The following is a 22684-nucleotide window of genomic DNA, read 5'->3' on the forward strand; positions in this document are numbered from 1 at the left end:
TAAGTGTTCTAGCTCTGGGATAAGGCTTCAGAATTTTTGAAATCTTCAGAAAGTGCGACAGAATATCAAAAATGTACTCAGAGGCCACAAAATGAAGTAAAAGTCAAAATCCGGAAAGGTAAGTTGAAGTCAGAATCTGACTTAAGGACATCTGTCCAATAAAGACAAATGCTCTAGCCTTGAGTTTTGACAGCCACCTGATCATGGATGGCATAAGAGACAAAACTTAGATGGACAGTTGAACAAGAGATCCCCTCACAAAGCTTGATTCCTTGGTCTAAGGTTGAACCAAAACAAAATGAACAATCAAATAAACAAACAAAAACCCACTGCCCCAAAGGAAACAGCAAGGAAACCTGAACCTTTTAGCCTTGGATGTGGACATAGGGACAACTACCTCCCCTGGGAAGTTGAAACTATAATGTGGTCTTCATGTGGAAATGCGGTCTGAATTCATGCTACATATGTAATAAAAGTAACTCAGGCAAATAATTTTTGAGTAGTTCCAAGTTGGAAACGCCCTCAGGCACCTGACAGAAGCAAATGTAAATTTTCTTGGAAAAACGTACCAATAATTTATTCTTGAAATAATTCCCTTAGAGGAAGCTTTGTTGAACATTAATTCACAATCAAAAATCATGAAATGGCTGGGCACGGAGGCTAACGCCTGTAATCCCAACTCTGGGAGGCCAAGGAGAGGTCACTTGAGGTCAGGAGTTCAAGATCAGCCTGTCCAACATGATGAAACCCCTTCTTTACTGAAAATACAAAAATTCGCCAGGTGTGGTGGCACAGGCCTGTAATCCCAGCTACTGGGGAGGCTGCAGCACAAGAATCACTTGAACCCGGGAGGTGGTGGTTTCAATGAGCTGAGATTCTGCTACTGCATTCTAGCCTGGGCGACTGAGCAACACTCCCTCTCAAAAAAAAAAAAAATCATGAAACACACAAAATAGGAGAAAATAAACCACGTTGAAAGAAGCAACAAAAATAATAAATAACAGAATCAGACATGCAAAAATTGCAGATGTTGAGAATACCAGATACATAATATAAACTAAGTATGTTTAATAGAAAGGAATAAAGGAAGGTCTGGAAAGTATGAGTAAAGAATAAGTCATCATAAATGAATAGTAGATTTGTTGAAATTAAAAACTCAATAGAAGGTGCCCCTGCTCCTTCTAGTCAGGATGCTATCAGTGAAGTCATAATGGGGACCCTGATCTCCCGCACCTGCTCAGCAGTAGTGAAGCACCCTCCCATCTCAGGGTGTCAACAAAGGCCAAGTGGGAAACCTGGACTTCCATTCTCATCTTAAAATAACAAGCAGCACCGCTTCCAGCTGCACAGTGTCAGAGAAGACCTGCTCAAACAGAAAATTTAATAAGATCCACAGCCTCATAATACCCAAAATGTCCAGCATTCAACAGAAAATCTTTCATCGTAGCAAAGCCAAGAAAATTTTAATCTGAGTGTGAAAAAAGACACTGACCTTGAGATAGCACAATGTTACAAATTTTCTAGTAAGGGATTTTAAAGTAGACATCATAAAAATGCTTCAACAAGCAATTACAAATACATTTGAAACAAAAACACAGAAAGTCTCAGCAAAGAAATAGAAACATAAAAGGAAGAATGAAACAGAAACTTTAAAAATGAAACCTACAGGGCCGGGTGCGGTGGCTCAAGCCTGTAATCCCAGCACTTTGGGAGGCTGAGGCGGGTGGATCATGAAGTCAAGAGATCGAGACCGTCCTGGTCAACATGGTGAAACCCCGTCTCTACTAAAAATACAAAAAATTAGCTGGGCATGGTGGCACGTGCCTGTAATCCCAGCTACTCAGGAGGCTGAGGCAGGAGAATTGCCTGAACCCAGGAGGCGGAGGTTGCGGTGAGCCGAGATCACGCCATTGCACTCCGGCCTGGGTAATAAGAGCGAAACTCTGTCTCAAAAAAAAAAAAGAAAAGAAAAGAAAAGAAAACTACAACTGAAATAAAAACTCAATGGGACTCTTGGCAGTGAATACGAAATTTTAAAAAAATGTAAAAAGCTAAACGGATGGGCTCAGTAGCAGAAATGGGGAAGACAGAGGAAAAAAAGTATTCTATCTGAACAACAGAGAAAAAATAGAAAAAAAATAAGCCCCAGGGATGTGTGTAACTATAACAACTACAAATGGGAAAAGACAAAGGGAGGTAAGATTTCTGCATTTCATTCAAACAAGAAAAGTGTTGACAGCATTACCCAGTGATAAGTTATGTACATGCAATCTAATACCTAGAGCAGCTGCTAACAGAGCTCTATGAAGATGTACTCAAAAGTGCTACAGGGAAATCAAAATGAAATTCCAAATATTGTTCATGGAAGCCAGGAAACAGAAAAGAAAGAAATAAAAAGTAGTAGGAAGGGACAATGAAAAGTAAAATAGCTGTCTTAAACCCCAACCTTCAATAATTTCATTAAATGTAAATGTTCTAAACACACCAGTTAAAAGACAGAAAATTGGCAGAGTGGCTAAAACACATATCTAACACATCTATACCATGGAACCCTTCTTAGCAATAAAAACAACTACTAATACATGCAACAAGTTAAACGAATCTTAAGTGCATTATGCTGAAAGAAAAAAGCCAATTTCAAAGGTCACATATGTTTGATTCCATTTACTTAACATTCTTGAAATAAAAATATTGTAAAGATGGAAAACAGACTATTTGTTTCCAGGGCATAGAGATAGGGAATGAAGGTAGGAAGAAGGGTGGCTATGACCCCTAAAGTGTACCATGAGCGACACCTTTGTAATGATGATTTTGGTAATTTAAAAGGTGAAGAACGTGAAAGTCTTGGTGCTAAACTTATGCAACTTTGGATGCCCTGAAGGAATGGCATCCATTCTAGTAGAAAACAATCCAGACTAAAATTGCTGAAGGAACTCCGTCTCCACCAGGCATGAAACTATACTCAAACAGACTGCGCCCAAAAGAAGAAGATTGGGGGTTTTATGGTGTTACTTGCCTTTAGTCTTGCCTTTAGCTTAATAACCAGTGGTTCTGATTTCTTTGAATATTAATGCATAAGTTCAAAGATATTTAATTTTGGAATTTAATTTTGTTATAATTTGATATTAAGAGGGGCTTCATATTGTTAAAATTTGGGACATTTTTATATTGCTGCATTGTATTGTTAGAGTATCTTGATGCTATCACTTTATGTCACTATATAATTTCCAATCAGCAATATTGAACATTTGGGGGCCTTGGAGTTAATTTAACTAGTATACGTACTCTTCTAACTCATTTCAGTTATTGAGGGTATCTAAATTGCCAAACCTCGTCCAAAGGATGATATCCAAGGAAGCAGTGGTTGGTATTGGGAACACAAGCTTTATGGAAATGCAGCAGTACAGCCATGATAAACTGTTCATCTAGTCCTTCCAGGGGAGCCAGGAGTGAAAGGAACATAAATCTGGAGAGTGTTGGGGGAGACAGCCACTCCTCTTGTCTTGTGTTTTCAACCCCCATGTAAGTAGTCACTCCAAGGGTGGAAGGGTCTTCTCTCACTGGCAGGTTAGGTTGAAGAAATGGATTAAGCCTGGCTCCGCCCTTCCTGGGCTTCCTCCCTCCAACTGCCTGCTCACTGAGAATGAATATTCTCTCTGTTCCCGGGCTTACCCCTGCTCTTCCAGTGATTGTGCTCTGCCTATAAGAGGATAGGTCAGTTTACTTCTCAGATAAGTATTAAGAAGCCAATTGTGACACCCGAGCTACATTCTCCAAAACAGCTTGCACAAAACAAACACTGAGCTATTATTTTCATTGCCATCTGACTATCTTCTTTCCTTATTTCTCAATTAGCTCCAGAATTATGAATAAAATTGTTTATTGGCCCCCAAAAGTCACAATAATGTTGGCTCCGGTCAGCATGTGTGGAGCTAATTGCTAGTTCTCCTCTTTCCTCTCCTTCAGGAGAGACAAAATTAAAGCAGTTTCTTCAGGTAAAGAATTCTACAGAAAATAGATGGCCCATTCAGCCAGTTGCCCCTTCAACCTGACTTCTCTGCTGTTCCTTTTTAAGGAGCCAGCCCTGCTTCCCATTGACCTGATTTAAGGATTATCTTTATTTTATTTCCTATTAAGCTGACACATTTTTAAAGCTGTCATGGCAGATGAAGAACAAGAGCATAGGTATACTTTATCAAAAACTACATCTTCAGGGTGCAGTGGCTCATGCCTGTGATCCTAGGATTTGGGGAGGCCAAGGTGGAAGGATTGCTTGAGGCAGGAGTTTGAGATCAGCCTGGGCAATATGGTAAGACCCCTATCTCTACAAAATATGAAAAAAATTGGCTGGGCATGGTTGGCAGGTACCTGTGGTCCCGGCTACTTAGGAGGCTGAGATAGGAGGATTGCTTGAGCCTGGGAAGTTGAGGTTGCAATGAGCTGTGGTCACGCCACTGCACTCTGGCCTAGGTGACAGAGTAAGACCCTGTCTCAAAAAAAAAAAAAATTACTTCCTCAAAATTCTCTCAAGACACCTTCTCAGATGTAGACAATATCAAGATATGGACTATGGAAGATGTTCTAAGGATGAGGAATCTCTAGATATTATTGCCTCTCATTTAAAAAAGATGAAAATCTGGTGTATTTTATAATCATCAGAGTGAGTTGTACCCAATGTTTTTAAAAAGCCACAGTGACTATCATCTCTATCAAAAGAATAAGAAAGAAAAAAATTACAAATATATTGTCTACATCCTGTAAACAGCTGGCCAATAAGAAAACCAAAATCATAAGTTTACTTTCACCCTCCTTCCTGGAAAATTAAGCTTCTCAGCAAAGAAAATGGGAGTATCACTACTCACTAGACAGGACTACAAGTCAGTGGTCAAGAGGCAAAGCATCTGTTGGCAGAAGAGAGGTCCAGTTCTAATGTCAACTTCGGGTTAGCCATAAAATAGTTGCTGCCTCAGTTTCTTCATCTGTAACTTGGAAGTTAGTCTAGTATATGAGCCACATTTGCATTATTTCAATGAGCTATTGACATTGTATTACCATTAAAGCAGTTTAAAATATATAGTTTTAAAAGTACAAGTAACACCCTGCTACAAAATGTTATTTTGAGCACTGAAAGATGGGGAAGCTAACATTTACAAGAGCCTTTGTAAAAATAACACCTAGGCTGGGTGCGGTGGCTCACACCTGCAATCCTCGTACTTTGGGAGGCCAAGGTAGATCACCTGAGGTCAGGAGTTCGAGACCAGCCTGGCTAACATGGTGAAAACCCGTCTCTACTAAAAAACCCAAAAATTAGCCAGGCGTGGTGGCAGGTGCCTGTAATTCCAGCTACTCAGGAGACTGAGGCAGGAGAATGGCTTGAATTCATGAGGCAGAGGTTGCAGTGAGCTGAGATTAGTGCCATTGCACTCCAGCCTAGGTGACAAGAGCAAACCTCCATTTCAAAAATAAAGAAATAAAAATAACACATCATGAAGGTATTGTTATTTATCAAAAGAAAAACAGAGAAATTCTTATCATGGCTTACAGCAGCCTTGGTAAGAGGCTGCATCTGTCCTCAGGCTCAGGTGATCCTCCCACCTCAGCCTCCCAAGTAGCTGGAACTACAGGCGCACACCACCAAACCTGGCTAATTTTTCCAATTTTTATAGAGATGAGGTCTCGCTATGTTGCCCAGGCTGGTGTCAAATTCCTAGGCTCAAATGATCTACCCACCTTGGCTTTCCAAAGTGCTGAGGTGTGAGCCACTGTGCCTGGTTGCAGAGTGACTCTTTAAAATAGGTGTGAAGATGAGGCTCAAACTGGTTAAGTATGTTAATTTGTGTAGCAGCAAAAGAAAAAAAAAAAGTGATTAAGTATCTTTTCCACTGTCAAAAACAGTGAATATGGGAAGACATTCCAGAATACATATTTTTCTTTTTTTAAGTTAATTTATTGTGTAGTTATTTACTTTTAGAAACAGGGACTTGGTCTGTCGCCCAGGCTGGAGTATAATGTCATGCTACCATAGCTCATTGCAACCTTAAACTCCTAGGTCCAAGCTATTCTCCTACCTTGGCCTCCCAAAGTGCTGGGATTACAGCCATGAGCATTGTCCCAGCTGGAACATATATTTTTGTTACTAGTCTATGCTCCTTCTGGTTCATCCCACAAGGGATGCCACTAACCCATCATCAAAATGACACGTATTTTGTATGGTTTGTAGAAATAGTGATGGATCTGCTGTAACCGTATATATGATGAACAATGGTAAGAGTCCTGGCAAGGATAAGGTGGGCTGCCAGTTTGTGGATGTGAAATAGAGCAAAGGACTTTTCTGCCGAGGGGGGTCTCACGAATATTTCATTTGCTCCTCGTTCCTTCTGCCCTTGAACAATCACTACCGGTCACCACCACCACCACCAATGTTACTATTTATTGAATGTTCGGTGTATTTCAAGTACTAAGTTGAGACTTTACACAAATAATGTAATTTCATTCTTGTAACATCGGATCTATGAGACAGATATGACCCACTTTACAGATGAAGAATCTGAGGTTTAGAAAGTTTCAGTAACTTTTTGCAGGTCACTCAGCTACTGGAATTAGGATTCAATTTATGGTATGTTCATTTGCACATTTTGATACACCCTTTTGTAATTATTGCCAAATAACTTTTCACCGTCCATAACTGTTTTCCTTTCTGAGGACAGCCAAGTAGAGTAAAGTCTTTAATTAAGGGCCTGGCCTCAAAGTTTTAATTTCTTTGTACCCTACCATTAACTAGCTGTATGATTGTGGATTCGTCTCTGACCCTGTTTCCTTGTCTAAATAACAGAAATAAATAGCAAGTATTCTCTCTAATTATTTTGTAAAACATACAGTTCTTCAAATGTATGTGATATGATGCCATAATTATTCTCCCTATACTCTGACAAAGCCTGACAATGCAAAGATGTCAGTATAAACTCATTTTTCATTAAAATTTACCTGATATCAGTCACAACAGCCTCTGCACATTGGAAAAAAATTTACTAAGAACAAAGAGATTGTCTCATGAGCTTCTTTTTCTTCTCCAGTTGAATTTGGTTTCACAAATGTGAAATAGCACCTATTTTTCAATCTTCCTTTAATCTTTCTTATTCACTGCCCATAACTGATCTAGAACCCCTTCACTGGGCAATAAGAAAAGTGAAAGGTTAGGCAAGCTGTCAGGAATGTAGCAAAAGAGCTGCGAGGGAATTTATTAGGCCTCTACTACGGGTCAGATGTTGTGATCTGTGGTGTGTGGATACTTATCATTGAATCCTCATGTGGAAGTTAATCGATCAACAGCTGTGATGGTGCTTGGAAAACAATTACTGTCAGAAATTGACAAACTGCAAAGTAACAGCGTGTGTGGGAATTATGCATTATGTTTCTTTAAATTATTTAACAATCATCACAAATTCCCAATCATTACCATTCTGCTTCTGATCTAGAAAGGGAACTCAGGTAACCTATGCCCAGAAAACCTTCCATTTTCCAGTTTGAAAAGCAGCTTTCAATTTTGCAGCTTCTCAAATTTTATTTGCTCCGTAGTATTTGCTACTGGCAGAGAGGCAGCAAATTCCCCTTTGCCTGTCCTAAAATCACTGGCCTTGCCTAGTCTGCTTGTCACTGAATAAAATTTTCTTCACACCAAAAGGAAACCCAACTTGTTTCAGCGTCTACAGGACTGTCCATGTGAAAAGCCCTCATGAGGCTGTAATACAGAGTCTTAACTAGAAGTCTGCATGAGCAACTAATCAGCAGTGTGTTAAAACCTTCTGCAACAATATACTTTGTGCTGCCACTGCCTCTAGCGAGTTGGTTAGGTAAACATAATGCCAGAAGAGAGTGGTTATGAGAAAAAGAGGGAGAGAAAAAACAAGCACAATTTGGAATCAAAACAAAACTTGGCCAGGCACGGTGGCTCACGCCTGTAATCCCAGTACTTTGGGAGTCTGAGGTGGTTGGATCCCTTGAAGCCAGGCGTTCAACACCAACCTGACTAACATGGTGAAAGCCTGTCTCTACTAAAAATACAAAAATTAGCAGGGCATGGTGGTGCACACCTGTGATCCCAGCTACTTGGGAGGCAAAGTCATGAGAATTGCTTGAACCCAGGAGGTGGAGGTTGCAGTGGGCTGAGGTCATACCACTGTACTTCAGCCTGGGCAACAGAGTGAGACTCCATCTCATAAAAGCAAAACAAAACTTAAATTCAAAGGAAAGGCATTTTGTTTTAAAAAAAAATTAAATAATTAACAGGTATTTTTGCTATAACTGTATCATTTGTAAATGATATAAATGGCAGGCCTGATCTATCTTAGACAGAAAAAAATGCAAAATAGAGCAGAAGCCATCATACTAGAAAAGCGAGCTATATAAGATTACCTTTAGCTTAAAATAAGGGCCACTGTTCAGCAAAGTTATTCACTCCAGTACAAGGCAAGGGCATGGAGGGTTTTAGTAGCTCGATTCTAAAGAACACTCAGGTCTGAAAAAATGACTAAAAATAAGACTTAAACATGAAAGATAAAAAGAAAATCAAGGAAAACCAAATAAACTAAACAAGGAATGGGAAAAAAAATGTAAATTTAACAAATTGAACCCCTAAGCCTAGAGAAAGAAACTGGCTGGTGACAAGTATCTCCTGCCATCTGGATCTACATGTTGTTTTCAGCCCTTCAACCTTTCCCCTCCTCCCTTCCCCGAAGCATATGCACACACAGAGCCGTCGACATTGTGGACTTTAATCCTATTTTGTTTGTCTTTTACTTAATGTTTGTATTTTTTACCTTTTTCACTTTGCCCCTCGATTTAGCCAAAAATACTGGCTCTACCATCACCTGAACTTCCTCCCACCTTTTAGAGTCAAGGTAGGATCTGAATCTAAGACTTTCAGGTTTTCTCATCTCAGCTAAATCTTCCAGACATTCTTTTCTCCCAGGTTTTAAAACTTTTCTGGTTCTATATGTCTGATTCTCCAGTATAATTTTTTTCATGAATCCCAGGGATGTTTAAAGTCTTGCCTATATATACAGTTTGTTCTATTGTATTTAATTTAAGATTAGTGGTCTTGATTATTTTTTTACTTTCCTATGATCTCAAACATCAAATATAATGAATTCTATTTCTATACCAGATAGATAAACAGAACAAGTAAAAGATCCACAGAACCAGGGGGAGACTGAAGGCTTGTTAAGCAAATACTCCAGTTAGAGATTCCACAAAAGAAGTGATATATTACTGGATTCTGATCCTGAAGCTGGGAGGTACCAGCAGTTATTTATAGGAACTTTCATGTGCTATAAGCTAGGGTTCTAGACTTACAGAAATTCTTCGCCCTAAGTTTAGGTTGAATCTTTTGAAGTCAACAGTCTTTCCCTCTCATAGTTTATAACTCCTTTTATAAATATAGATGGATTAATCATATTTGTCCTTAAAATGTGAGCCAATTGATATTGGGTTAATGTCAATTTATGAGGGTCATCTGATGCAATATTTACTCTTTTCTTTAAACTAATTTAGAAGAATATAAAAATGTATGGTTCAGAAAAGGTGATAAATACGTAACGTGAGACATAAATGCTAACAAGCTAAACAGCTATCCTAAAGGAACTTGGCAAATTTAAACACTAAATTTTCTTTTCTTTTCTTTTCTTTTTTTTTTTTTTCTTCTATTTTAGAGACACGATCTCATTCTGTCACTCAGGCTGAAGTGCAATGATTTGATCATAGCTCACCACAGCCTGAAACTTCTGGGCTCAAGTGATCCTCCCACCTCAGCCTCCTCAAGTCTGGGATTACAGGCATGAGTCACTGCACCCAACCCAAAATTTCTAATAGAAGAATCTAACAACACCAAGAGCTGCCAAAATAATAATGGTAACATAGAACATGAATATTAAAGCATGAGTCACATGTGTATTGTATCTATCGCTTATTTAAAGTACATCACTATATAGCATCAAATACTTCAAAAGAAGATAGATACCCTAGAATTAAGCCAATAGAAACCCATATGGCTGGGCCAGACACTGTGGCACACACCTATAATCCCAGTGCTCTGGGAGGCCAAGTGGATGGATTACTTGAGCTCAAGAATTCAAGACCAGCCTGGCCAACATGGTGAAACCCTGTCTCTATTAAAAATAAAAGGTTAAAAAAAAGAAGGAAAAGAAAAGAAAAAAATAAACCCACATGGTTGGAGTGAAATATTTGTCTTGAGACTCTTGTTATCTCAGCATGATGAGACACATTGGAGAACATCACTTCCCAAACAAAAGCTTCACTAAGACCTATCCAATCATAATTCAATTTTATAAAAATAGAACTATGGGCGTATACCAAGTTTCATATTGGTCAGAACTTCTGCCTAAACTGCTTTTGTTGTATGCAGATAAATACCATATGTCAAGAATAAAGGCAAAATTAAAACTATAGTGTGACAATCAAAAATATAACGGTAATGTCAACACTAAACATGTGAAATCATCTCTCTTGCCTTAAATTTATACCTAGTAATAAAAAATGTATACTTATCTTTTATCAAATATGTGAATTTCATGATCTGGAAGCTGGAGTAGTAATTTTCATGTGATGATTGATGTAGCCATACCACAGGGTCTCAAGTTAACAATGAATTTTCCTTTACAAAAGATGAGGCCCAAATTCAGTGATTCATTAACTCAAATAAAAATCCAGACTCTAGTTTCTCATTTATTTTTATATTTAGCACATCCTACAGATACTCTCATGACATATGCTCTACCAGTAGGAAAACTGAGACAGAGGTAGGATAAAGGACTGGCTCCAACTGACATAATTTATAACGGCAGCAAGGACAGGGAATCAAATGAAAAATGCGACCTAGCCTCTGAGGCCCCCAGACTCAGTTTATAATGGCCCAACTCCTGAGAGAAAACTCCTCAGCATCAAATAAAGAAAAATATTTGACAATTGTAAAAATTCATATGAGCTATTAGAATTAAATGATACTGGATTATCATGTAATTTAAATGCTTGCATTGTGATTTAGAAAATAAGCTAGTTATCAAGTGCCTATTAAATACTAAATAAATTACTTAACGTTTTTCTTAGTCCTTATTGACTGAATATTACAGGTAGGGAAACAAGCTAGGTGAAGTAATTTGACTACTGCCCTGTGCTAGAAGCATCATTTGAATCTATTCGTGCTCTAAAACTTCTTTGATAAAGGAAGCACTGAAAAGTTCTCTTCCGTAAGAACCTTTTGATACATACATACTTACAAACTCCTCTTATGGCAATAAATTAAAGAAACATGATTCTATCTAAAAAAGGAGCATCTTTCAGATTTATTGTTCTCTTCCAAGATTGAATTCCATTCTTTTGACAGATAATCTAATAAGTTTGGGCACTCACACTTAAGTCTCTCCTAAAGATTCACATGTAAATCGTTGTCCCGTTTCTCAAACAGAACAGATGTGTGCAATAAATAAGCGCAAATATTTCCTTTCCAAAAATAGCCACGTTTACCGGACTATCTTCTTTATTTTTTCTCTCTCCATTTTACATACTTTTCCTCAAATATATACTATGTTCCTTGTAAGTTGCTTATGTAGTCCAGTATTTTTTAACATAGTTTATGGGGACATTAAGATACTAATTTTAAATTCAAACACAGCCATGTCACATCTGGGTAAACAACAGTGAATCACTTAAAGGAGACTGCCACATCCATCGTCTTTCCAACTGCTCTCTCTGTGGCTACAGTTAGTGTCTTTACTTCCTCTCTGCCTGCCTAAAGACACTTTTTCATTCCCTGTGAGTACAAATTCAAGAAGCCCTCCCAGCACTGAAGCAACCTGCTGCTACCCTACTCACAAGAAACCTCAAAGGAAAGGCAAGTCTTCTGAGAAAGTTCGATTATAAAATCACGGGAACAAGAGGCTGACCCAAAGAATCGGGTCCCTCTGGATAGCACCATCAAAGGCCCCCTGAGACAACACCCACCAGGACTCCCATCAAATTTACTGCCACCCTCTGAGAAGCTATTTACCTGCTTCCATGTCTCCCTGGGGCTTGGGTGCTGTGCAGTAACAGCAGTCCAAGAAGATGACATAGTTAAGAACATTGAAGAACAGACCGACAATTCCAGCACTGAGAACCAGTAGTGGCTCCTCTGTCTTCTGGGGATTAATGTACCTTTTGATGGCTTCAACCAGGATGCTGAACATCAGTGCCACGGCGAAAATGGTGTTCCCGAATGCTCCCACAACGTCCGCCCGCAGAAAGCCGTAAGTGCTCGTCTTGTGCTGTTTTATGTTGCTGACCCTTACACCGAAGAAACCTATGACCATAGACACAAAGTGGGAAAGGACGGCAAAAGCATCGGAGGCCAAGGAGAGGGAGTTGCCGACGTAGGCGATCACCAGTTCCATTACAAAGAGGAGGATGCTAACTACGCACATGAGGATTAAACGGAAGCTTCTTCCGGAGTATCGCCCCATGGCGGCTCGGTGTCCGGGCAGTTCCTCTCCCTTTCTTGGGAAGGCTGGGCTGCTAGGGGAGCAGCTGTAGATTCTGTGATTACAGCTCCTGGGTAACCCTTCCCTTCAGCCCTCTGGCGCTTGTCATATTTGGAAATCACCTTTTATAGGTTGCTATAAAGCCATAAAACAGTTTAAAGGGCAATTAAGCAAGAGATGTCACGTGAGCTAGGATTTATGGAAATACAAGACACTGGCTTCAGATATGGACTTGAGAGACTTTTTTGTGTGCGTGTGTGTGTTTAGTTACAGAAGTCAAGAGCTTCTGTGTCCTTGAATCATGTAGAAGCTCGTCAGTGCCTGTGGCCTTTCCAGCTTCCATGCTCCATGTGTGTAGCAACAGCTCAGGTGAGCAAGTCATTTACATCTTGTCCGCCTGGTGTGCAGATTTGAATGTCATTTATTGTGTAAAACGGGAATATTCTAGGGGTCACTAATTGGAAGATTCGAGCTATAGCAAGTGAAAGCCAAAAGTGAAGCTAGGGTGACTTTTCTACTGCTATAGCCACTGACCTGGAATAAACAAGCACCCTATTTCCAAACATTCTCTGTAAGACAAAGGAAATATTCCTCATATTCAGGAAACCTTTAAACTGGAAGTGCTTAAGATGTAATTCCAGTTAAGTTTCCAGGAAGAAAGACAAGTAATAATTATTTCACTGATGCAAGGAAGGTTTTCGTTTTTATTTTTTAAAAAATCTTATCTGTCAAACAGCAGAGCCCTTGAAGGCCTGTTAGTTCCTAAATGTCTGAAACAGCAACGGCCTCTATTATTGTGAGCAGCCTGACTACTGCCAATCTTTTAAAGAAACACAGAGTCAGAGAAATTCCATTTGACCCAGTAATCCCATTACTGGGTATATATTTGAAGGATTATAAATCATTCTATTATAAGGACACATGCACACAAATGTTCATTGCAGCACTGTTTACAATAGCAAAGACTTAGAACCAAGCCAAATGCCCATCGATAATAGAATGGACAGGGAAAATGTGTCACATATACACCATGAAATACTATGCAACCATAAGTTCGTGTCCTTTGTAGGGACATGGATAAACCTGGAAACCATCATTTCCAGCAAACTGACACAAGAACAGAAAATCAAACACCACATGTTGTCACTCATAGGGGGTGTTGAACAGTGAGAACACATGGACACAGGGAGGGGAGCATCACACACTGGGGTCTGTTGGGGGAAATAGGGGAGGGACAGTGGGGGGTGGGGAGTTGGGGAGGGATAACATGCGGAGAAATGCCAGATATAGGTGATGGGGAGGAAGGCAGCAAACCACATTGCCAGGTATGTACCTATGCAACAATCTTGCATGTTCTTCACATGTACCCCAAAACCTAAAATGCAATATATATATATATAAACAAATAAAATAAAAAATAAAATAAAGAAACACAGAGTGTATTACAATCTCTTTTACTCCTAAATGTGATGTTAATGTTATATGTCAACTTGACTGGTCATTTGGCCAATGACATGTAAGACTTTCTGGCTTTGTCTGTGAGTGTGTTTCTGGATGAAATCAACAGTTGGATCAGTAGAGTGAATGAAGAAGATTGCCCTCTCTAACGTGGGTGGGCCTCCTCCGATCAGCTGAAGCCTGAACAGAACAAAAAGGCTGAGTAAGAGGTAGCTCTTCCTGCCTTCAGCCTGGGACGTTTGTTTCTTCCTGCCTTCAGACTCAAACTGAAACATGGACTCTTCCTAGGTCTTGAGCCTGTGGGTCTTATATTTGGGCTACTCCATCGGTTCTTCTGGGTGTCTTGGCTACTGATTCACCATCAATCTTTGGACTTAGCCTTTTAATCATGTGAATGAATTCTTTATAATACATATATACACCCACACATATACACATATACATGCATATATATATAACGATTTGTATACCACACATACACGTTCTCATTGGTTCTGTTTCTCTGGAGAACCTTGGCTAATATTTTGACTAAAACCTGACAATTTAGACAGTGGCCCTAACAGTTTCCTTAGTATCTCATAAATTATCTCCAATTCAGTTAATATTCTGACAGTTAAGACTTCTAATACAACCACATCGTGAAAATTATTGCTCTAAGACTAGTTCATTCATCCATTCATACCACAAATACTTACTGAGTGCCGACATGCTGGACAGAGTTCTAGGCTCCAGAGAGACAGCAGTAAACAAAACAGTCAAAAATCTCTGCCCTTATGAAGCTTGTATCCTAGTGAGCAGGGGAGACAGATGATTAACAAAATAAATCATGAAATGTATTAAATGTTAAATGGTGATAAGTAGGATGAAGACACAAAGCAGAGGAAAGAGTGTCAGCATAGGGACGGGTTGTAATTTTAAATAAAATGGTCAGGGAAGAATTTACCAAGATGTTCTTCGAATAAAGTTCTGAAAGAGGTAAGAAACGAAGAAACCATGCAGACATTTGAAGGAAGATCTTTCTGGGCAGAAGGAACAATAAGCATGGGAATTCAGGGAACACCAAACAGGTCAGCAAGACTGGAGAGGAGTAACGGGGCAATGAGAAAGAGACGATGAAGCCAGAGAGGTGATAGGGCAGGGGCAAATCAGTGAGGCCCTGACATAAGAGAAAATTGAGCCGAAGAATGAGGAGGTCCTCCATATGTTTTAAAGGAATCACTGGATGTGTTTTGAGATTACAAGAAAGCAGAGAGACCAGTTAGGGGGCTACTGCAATAATCTAAATGAGACTGTGGTTTAGACTAAGTGGAAAGTGGAAACACCCAGGCAGGACCGGCTACATAATTCATGGGTTCTACTGCAAGATGAAAAAGCAGGATCCCTTGTTCAAAAATTGTCAAGAATTTTTTTATTTTTTTGAGACAGTCATGCTCTATTGCCCAGTCTGAAGTGCACTGGCACAATCTTAGCCCACTGCAACCTCCACCTCCCAGTTTCAAGTGATTTTTGTGCCTGAGCCTCCCAAGTAGCTCGGACTACAGGCATGAGCCACCATAACCAGTTAATTTTTATATTTTTAGTAGACATGGGGTTCTCCCATGTTGTGGAGGACACGGGGTTCCCCCATGTTGTCCAAGCTGATCTGGAACTCTGGGCCTCAAGTGCCCACCTTGGCCTCTCAAAGTGCTGGGACTATAGGTGTAAGCTACCATGCCTAGCCCATTATCAAGGATGTTTAAGCCAGGCATGATGATGGTCATCTGTAACCCCGGTATTTTGGAAGGCCAAAGTGGGAAGATCACTTGAGGCCTGGAGTTTAAGACCCTCCTGGGCAACACTGCAAGGCTCTGCATCTACAAAAAAATTTTTTTAATTAGCCAGGCATGGTGGCATGCTCCCTGTTGTCCCAATTATTTGGGAGACAAGTATAGGGAGGATTGCTTGAGCCCAAAAGTTTGAGGCTGCCGTGAGCGATGATTGTGCCACTGCAAACTCTATCCCTAAAAAACAAAAACACAGTTTTAAAACGGTGCAGCCCCGGAAACCACAAGGAGGAGGTTCAGTATTCTCTCCTGAACATGAAGTTGGCTCTTAGTGCTGCTTCACTGCAACTGCTATTTGCCATTGATGATTGTTCTCCTTCTCTGAGAGAGTAAGAGGGAGAGAAGGCAGTCTGAGTGGTTTCTCTTTAAATAAATAAATAAATAAATAAAATGGTGCAACCACTATGGAAAACAATACAGCAATTCTCTCAAACTTGAAAATAGAATTGCCATATGATTCAGCAATTCCACTTCTGGGTATAAAAAATTGAAAAGATTTGAAAGCAGCGCACTGAAGAGAAATTTGTACCTCATGTTCACGGCATTATTCACAATAGCCAAAAAGCAGAAGCAATCCAAGTTTCCATCGACAGATGAAAGAATATTTTTTAAATGAAGTCTATATGCATACGAGAACCTATTATTCCACCCTAAAAGGAAGAAAATTCCAATACATGCTAAAACAGATAAATCTTGAGGACATTGGCTAAGTGGAATAAACCAGTCACAGAAAGACAAATATTGTATGAGTCCACTTAATATGAGGCATCTACAGTCACGTTCAAATTCACAGAAACAGGGCCGGGCGCGGTGGCTCACGCCTGTAATCCCAGCACTTTGGGAGGCCGAGGCGGGTGGATCACTAGGTCAAGAGATCGAGACCATCCTGGTCAACATGGTGAAACCCCGTCTCTACTAAAAATACAAAAAATTAGCTGGGCATGGTGGTGCGTGCCTGTAATCCCAGCTACTCAGGAGGCTGAGGCAGGAGAATTGCCTGAACCCAGGAGGCGGAGGTTGCAGTGAGCCGAGATCGTGCCATTGCACTCCAGCCTGGGCAACAAGAGCGAAACTCCGTCTCAAAAAACAAAAAACAAAAAACAAAAAACAAATTCACAGAAACAGAAGGGAGAATGATGGTTGCCAGGGGCTGATGGGAAATTGACATGAGGCAGTTGTTTAATGGGTATAGAGTTCCAGTTTTGCAAGGATAAAAAAAGATGAGACTGGTTGCCCAACTATGTGAATACACTTAACACCACCAAACTGTAAATTTAAAAATGTTACAATAGTAAATTTTATATGTATTTTAGCACACTCCAATTTTTTTAAATTATTAATAATTTCAAGACAGCAACAGCAGAGCACTAAACTAAGCACAGAGCCCAGTGCGACTGCTCAGGTCACACACACATGAAGCTGGCCTGTATCCAGGAGATTTTGAAGTTAGAGTGAACATGTGCTGAGTAATTAAACGTAAGGTAGGAGAGAAAGGCGATAGTCAAGATGGCCCTAGGAGCTGGGTACGGTGGCTCATGCCTGTAATCCCAGCACCTGTGGAGGTCGAGGAGAATGGATCACTTGAGCCCAGGAGTTGGAGACCAGCCTGGGTAACAGGGTGAAACCCTTATCTCTACAAAAAATGGAAAAATTAGCCACGCATAGTTGTGCCCCCTGTAGTCCCAGCTACTCAGGAGGCTGAGGCAAAAGAATCGGTTGAATTTGGGAGGTGGAGATTGCAGTGAGCCAAGATCACACCACTTCACTTCAGCCTGGTGGCAACAGAGTAAGACTCTATCTCCAAAACAACAACAACAAAGATGGTACCAGGGTTTTGACCTGGAAGAGTGATGTTGCAACTGAGGTGAAGGTAAGACAAAGTTAACTGCTGTTGTAGGAGCAGCATGGGGCAAGAGGTGGAAATGCTGTTAAGTTTGGGGTATCTATTAGACATCCAAGTTGAAATGCTACTTGGGAGTTGAGTGAGCCTGGAGCTCAGGGGAGGGTGAACTTGGGAGTTGATAATTTATAATATTAAAAGCCACGAGACTGGATGAGGTCACCAAGAAAATGTGAAGAGAAGAAAATATGAAGAGGTAAGAAGGAGGACTAGAGACATAAAAGGGAAAATCTAGGAGATGTTCTGAAGGCCAAGGAAGAATGTACTTTGAGGCTGAGCGTGGTGGCTCCCAGCACTTTGGGAGGTGGATCACGAGGTCAGGAGTTCAAGCCCAATATGGTGAAACCACATCTCCACTAAAAATTAAAAAAATTAAAAAAAAAAAAAAAAAAACTTAGCCGGGCATAGTAGCCCGAGCCTGTAATGCCAGCTACTCAGGAGGCTGAGGCAGGAGAATCACTTGAACCCAGAAGGCAGAAGTTGCAATGAGCTGAGATTGTGCCACTGCGCTCCAGCCTGGGCAGCAGAGCAAGACTCCATCTCGAAAAAAAACAACTGTGTTTCAAAGAGGAGGGAGAATCAGCTAAGTCAAGTGATGAGAGGGCAAGCAAAATGAGGGCTGGAAATGCCAATGGGATTTCACATATAGGAGGCTATGGGTGAACTTCACAAGAGCGGCTTCAGGGGAGTGCTGAGGGTAAATGAGACATGGGTTCAAGAGAATGGAGAAGAGAAACTGGAGATGGCAAGTGCAGATAATCCTCTCAGTGAGTTTTGCTCTATAGTGAAAGGGATGTGGAACCAAGAACAGGTATTTTTAGGTTGGAAAATGTAACAGCATGTTTGTAAGCTGATGGAAAGAACCAGGAGAGAAAGAAAACCTGATGATACATAGCGGAGAGTTGTTGATGTGCCACAACTGAGAAGACAAGGGGGAAGAGATTGAGTGCACGCGTGGAGGGGCTGGCATCCACTCTGAGAAACGACAGTTCACCTGAAACAGCAGAGAAGGTGAAATGTATGGACATGAGTTGGTGGGCAGATGTGGTGGGAGGTCCCAGACGTTCTAATCCTTATTGCCTCTGTCATCTCGGTGAAAGAGAAACCAAGATGATCAACGGAAAGTCAAAAAAACAAGGTGTTCGTATTTACGGAGAGAAAGGTATGAAATAACTGTCTAGAAGAGTAAGAGAATGAATGAGGGAAATATGGTACAATTATGTATTTACCCACACCACATATAAAGTAATACAGATATTATGATCATCACCAGCTTCTGTAACCCTCCAACCTCCTCCTCAACAGGTGTTTCATCACAAAATTTGGTTTTGGTGACGTACTTCAAATATATTTTGAAATATCCTCATTACATGATGCTTTTTAAATATTAATAAAATATTTTCTATCATTTCAGTACTATTGATGTTCCAAACTCATAAATTTTCCAGTAAAATTGAACGAACACATTGGTTCAGAATCGCCTATTGAGCCACAAGATAAATGTGGTTCTGTTATTTTAAGCCTGACGGTGTGAAAGAGTGACTTTCCAGGCATTATCTCAACTACAAAGTTCTCGGCACACTGATACTGGTGACAGGGACAATCTCATGATTAGATAAAACCCTCTTAGTCAGGGTCACTGAGACTGTGGCCTCTTACTGACAACATTCACCCCCATTCAGTGCCCCATCTCACTTTCCACCGATTGCCTAATTTTGCATCTCAAACAGAACTACTGCAAGGAAACACAGCCGAGAAAAAGAAAAATCATGTTTTGCTTTACTCACTACTGTATCCTCTGGCACTGTGCACAGAGCAGGCACTCAAATTCGTTAAATGGGTAGCACTTTCTAGACACAGTTAAAGTGCCAAGCAAAGGCCAAAGTTATGTTTGAAAATAACAGGGCAGTAGCAGCTACCTCCCCCAACTTTTTGATGGTACTGGCAACCCCTGAACTCCACGAGTTATACGGCAGGTAACTAATATTAGTAACTAGAGACAGATGTAAATAGGGTGATCTGTCCACCCTCCATCCAAATGCCTTCCTCCTTGCTTGCTTCATGTTCTAATGCTGCTATTATCAAGGTTTAAATCCTCTTCACTGGCAAGCCAACGAATGGATTGCTGTTATTGTCCAATTTCCATAAAGGATTCATGTGATTTACTGGCATAATGAAAAACTGTATTAAACACACTCTCATGGATGAACTAGACATTGCTAAGATGTAATGTAGTACACTGGCCCCAGTGAAAGAAGCCAGTAGTAAATATGCCTTGACCTGCTTTCTTTTTGCTGCAATGAACACGAGGCACATAATCACAAACCGTCATACATCTAGTTTACAGCTGTCACCTGCAAATAAAATTGTTCATTTCATTCAGGTTCATGCACTCTTTTGAAAAGCACAGACACTCAAGAAATTACTTTGATATTTTAGCTGAACCTCAATTTATGAAAAAAAGCCAATTTGCCAGAGGTACATTTTGGGTAAAGGATTACCTGCTTAACAAAATTACTTAATGTAGAGTTTCTTTAGTGACTTCCTTTAAAGTAGCAGACTTCAAGCTTTTCTGTGGTTAGTGCTACTCATCTGAAGCTTCGAAACCTAAGACTGAGGATTTGTCTTTCCACCCAGATATGGCCACCTCCTCCAAAATGGCCAGTTGCTACAGGGAAAAATGTGAATAATCTCTAATTTACTTTTTGGGCTTTTATCATAGACTGGTTAAAAAAAAAAGCCTTGTCTCCTAAAAGCATTTATGTTGGTTTGCAGAAAAACAGTAAGCAGCTAAAGTAACTACTATAACCAGAGTTATATACTAGAAGCAACTTCCAGTTGACCCTGCATAACGGTCATAATCAACAACAGCTATTTATTATGTGCTGGGCATTGTTTTAATTGCCTTACTCTGTGGGGTAGGGTAACTATAAGATAGCTGTTAAGACTTTTCTCCATTTTATAACTGAACTTAGGCAGTTTATGTAAATACTAAGAAGATAAACCATTCTGAACTGCCATAAATCAATATAAAGTTATGATTCTGAGTACAAAAATGTGACTCTATATATTTCAGTCAATTGAAATAAATTTCATCAACTTAGGTACATGAATACACATACTCAAGACATGAGTCTTGAAGGCATGCTCTATTTAGTCTGCTTTCAACTGTCTATTTCCTACCAACGTTAAGAAGAGTTCTTGTGTTCTCATACAGTGTGTACTTTTGGTTTTTTCCATCTCTTGTTCCCTCTGCCAGTTCAAGGGAAATCTTTATTATTACTACTTTTTCCATTTGTGGGTTTGCTTTGTTTTTTAAACAGAAAGACTCAGATTCAGTATTAGGAGCTATGGAAAGAAAGTGCTACAAGACATATCAACGCAGGGTATATATAACTGGCAATTCAGAGTCTGAGACATGTTGGGAGTGCTTAGATCAACAGATACCTGGCTTTCAATTGTCTTCATCTCTTTGTAGAAATTTCCTCATAGTACATAATGCAAGTATTTCAGAAACAAATAAATACATAAAACCATATGAGTTCATGATATTTATTACTGGGATTGTTTACAGAAAAGCCTTTTATCCACTGTTAACTTAGGCATAATAATTGTCTCATGTGACTTCCTTTTACAACTATTTTTTAAAAATCATAAAAGGTCTGTATCTGAGAAGATACTAATATCAATGTTTTAAAAAGTGAGGGGAGTTAAAGAGGGGGTTTCTTTCATCCCTCAGTAGCTGCGACCAAATAAAGTATAGTACTTGGCAGGGTTCTTGCCACAGACGCATTTGGCTCCAGGCTGCAGTTCACAGAGCGGTTTGAAGGGGATGCAAAGGCTTTTTGCTCCCATGGATGGAGCACCAGGTTCAAGATCTTGATCCCTGAAATTAATAAACAAATAAGAATTTCATTCATTTATGCTGCATATCGCTTTTCTTTTCCGTTGCAATACTTCACAAGTTTTATCAGTTAATTCTGTTTACCTGGCAGTGGTCTTTTTGATCCAGTCCTCACAGTCAATTTCCCCACAGAATGGAATCTGAACAATCTAATAAGACAGGGAAAAGTATTCAGTATTTATAACTCCTTCAATTCTATTCTGTAGAAAGAGTATCTGACGCCAGTTAGAATGGCGATCATTAAAAAATATGGAGACAACAGATGCTGGAGAGGATGTGGAGAAATAGGAACACTTTTACACTGTTGGAGGGAGTGTAAATTAGTTCAACCACTGTGGAAGGCAGTGTGGCAATTCGTCAAAGACCTAAAAACAGAAATTCCATTTGACCCAGCAATCCCATTACTGAGTATATATCCAAAGGACTCTAAATCATTCTATTATAAAGACACATGCACATGTATGTTGACTGCAGCACTGTTTACAATAGCAAAGACTTAGAACCAACCCTAATGTCCATCGATGATAGACTGAACAGGGAAAATGTGGTACATATACACCATGCAATACTCTGCAGCCATAAAAAATGATGAGTTCATGTCCTTTGTAGGGACATGGATGAACCTGGAAACCATCATTCTCAGCAAACTGACACAAGAACAGAAAATCAAACACCACATGTTCTCACTCACAGGCAGGTGTTGAACAATGAGAACACATGGGCACAGGGAGGGGAGCATCACACACTGGGATCTGTGGAGGGGAACTAGGAGAGGGATAACATGGGGAGAAATGCCAGATATAGGTGATGGAGAGGAAGGCAGCAAACCACATTGCCACGTATGTATCTATGCAACAATCTTGCATGTTCTTCACATGTACCCCAAAACCTAAAATGCAGTATGATATAGATAAAAAAAAGAAAAGAAAAGAAAAGAAAAGTATCTAAGTTCTATATTAAACCTGCAAGCAAAAATGATAGGTCTCCCAGCCCTTTTCAGGCCATGATACCTTTGCAAACCTGCTAGAAACTCTGCTCACTTACAAAAGATAGGAAAGAATGTTTTTCC

The 22684-nt window shown here is 39.9% G+C and overlaps 2 protein-coding genes and 1 non-coding gene across 4 annotated transcripts in view; 1 reads left to right on the forward strand and 2 right to left on the reverse strand.

Annotated features, from left to right (window-relative positions):
* Window positions 1–13185, reverse strand: part of SLC30A10 (solute carrier family 30 member 10) — a 46344-nt gene extending 33159 nt beyond the window's left edge. Inside the window, exon 1 of the mRNA XM_039463461.2 lies at window positions 12062–13185. Coding sequence (XP_039319395.1) covers window positions 12062–12512 — 451 coding nt within the window. The 5' untranslated portion in view covers window positions 12513–13185. The remainder of the gene's footprint in view (window positions 1–12061) is intronic.
* A 2776-nt stretch (window positions 13186–15961) lies between these two features.
* Window positions 15962–16170, forward strand: LOC120361602 (small nucleolar RNA U3). The gene has a single exon (XR_005577771.2). It is a non-coding gene; the product is annotated as a small nucleolar RNA U3 (small nucleolar RNA).
* A 5079-nt stretch (window positions 16171–21249) lies between these two features.
* The window catches only part of EPRS1 (glutamyl-prolyl-tRNA synthetase 1), an 80213-nt gene continuing 78778 nt past the window's right edge, over window positions 21250–22684 (reverse strand). For both annotated transcript variants that reach the window (XM_003930338.4, XM_010340935.3), the window contains 2 exons: window positions 21700–21764; window positions 21250–21597 (listed from right to left, as the gene is read on the reverse strand). In XM_003930338.4, the coding sequence (XP_003930387.3) occupies window positions 21447–21597; window positions 21700–21764 (216 nt within the window). In that variant the 3' untranslated portion in view covers window positions 21250–21446. The remainder of the gene's footprint in view (window positions 21598–21699; window positions 21765–22684) is intronic.

Source organism: Saimiri boliviensis, chromosome 14, assembly GCF_048565385.1.
Source record: "Saimiri boliviensis isolate mSaiBol1 chromosome 14, mSaiBol1.pri, whole genome shotgun sequence".
Classification (NCBI taxonomy): Eukaryota; Metazoa; Chordata; class Mammalia; order Primates; family Cebidae; genus Saimiri; species Saimiri boliviensis.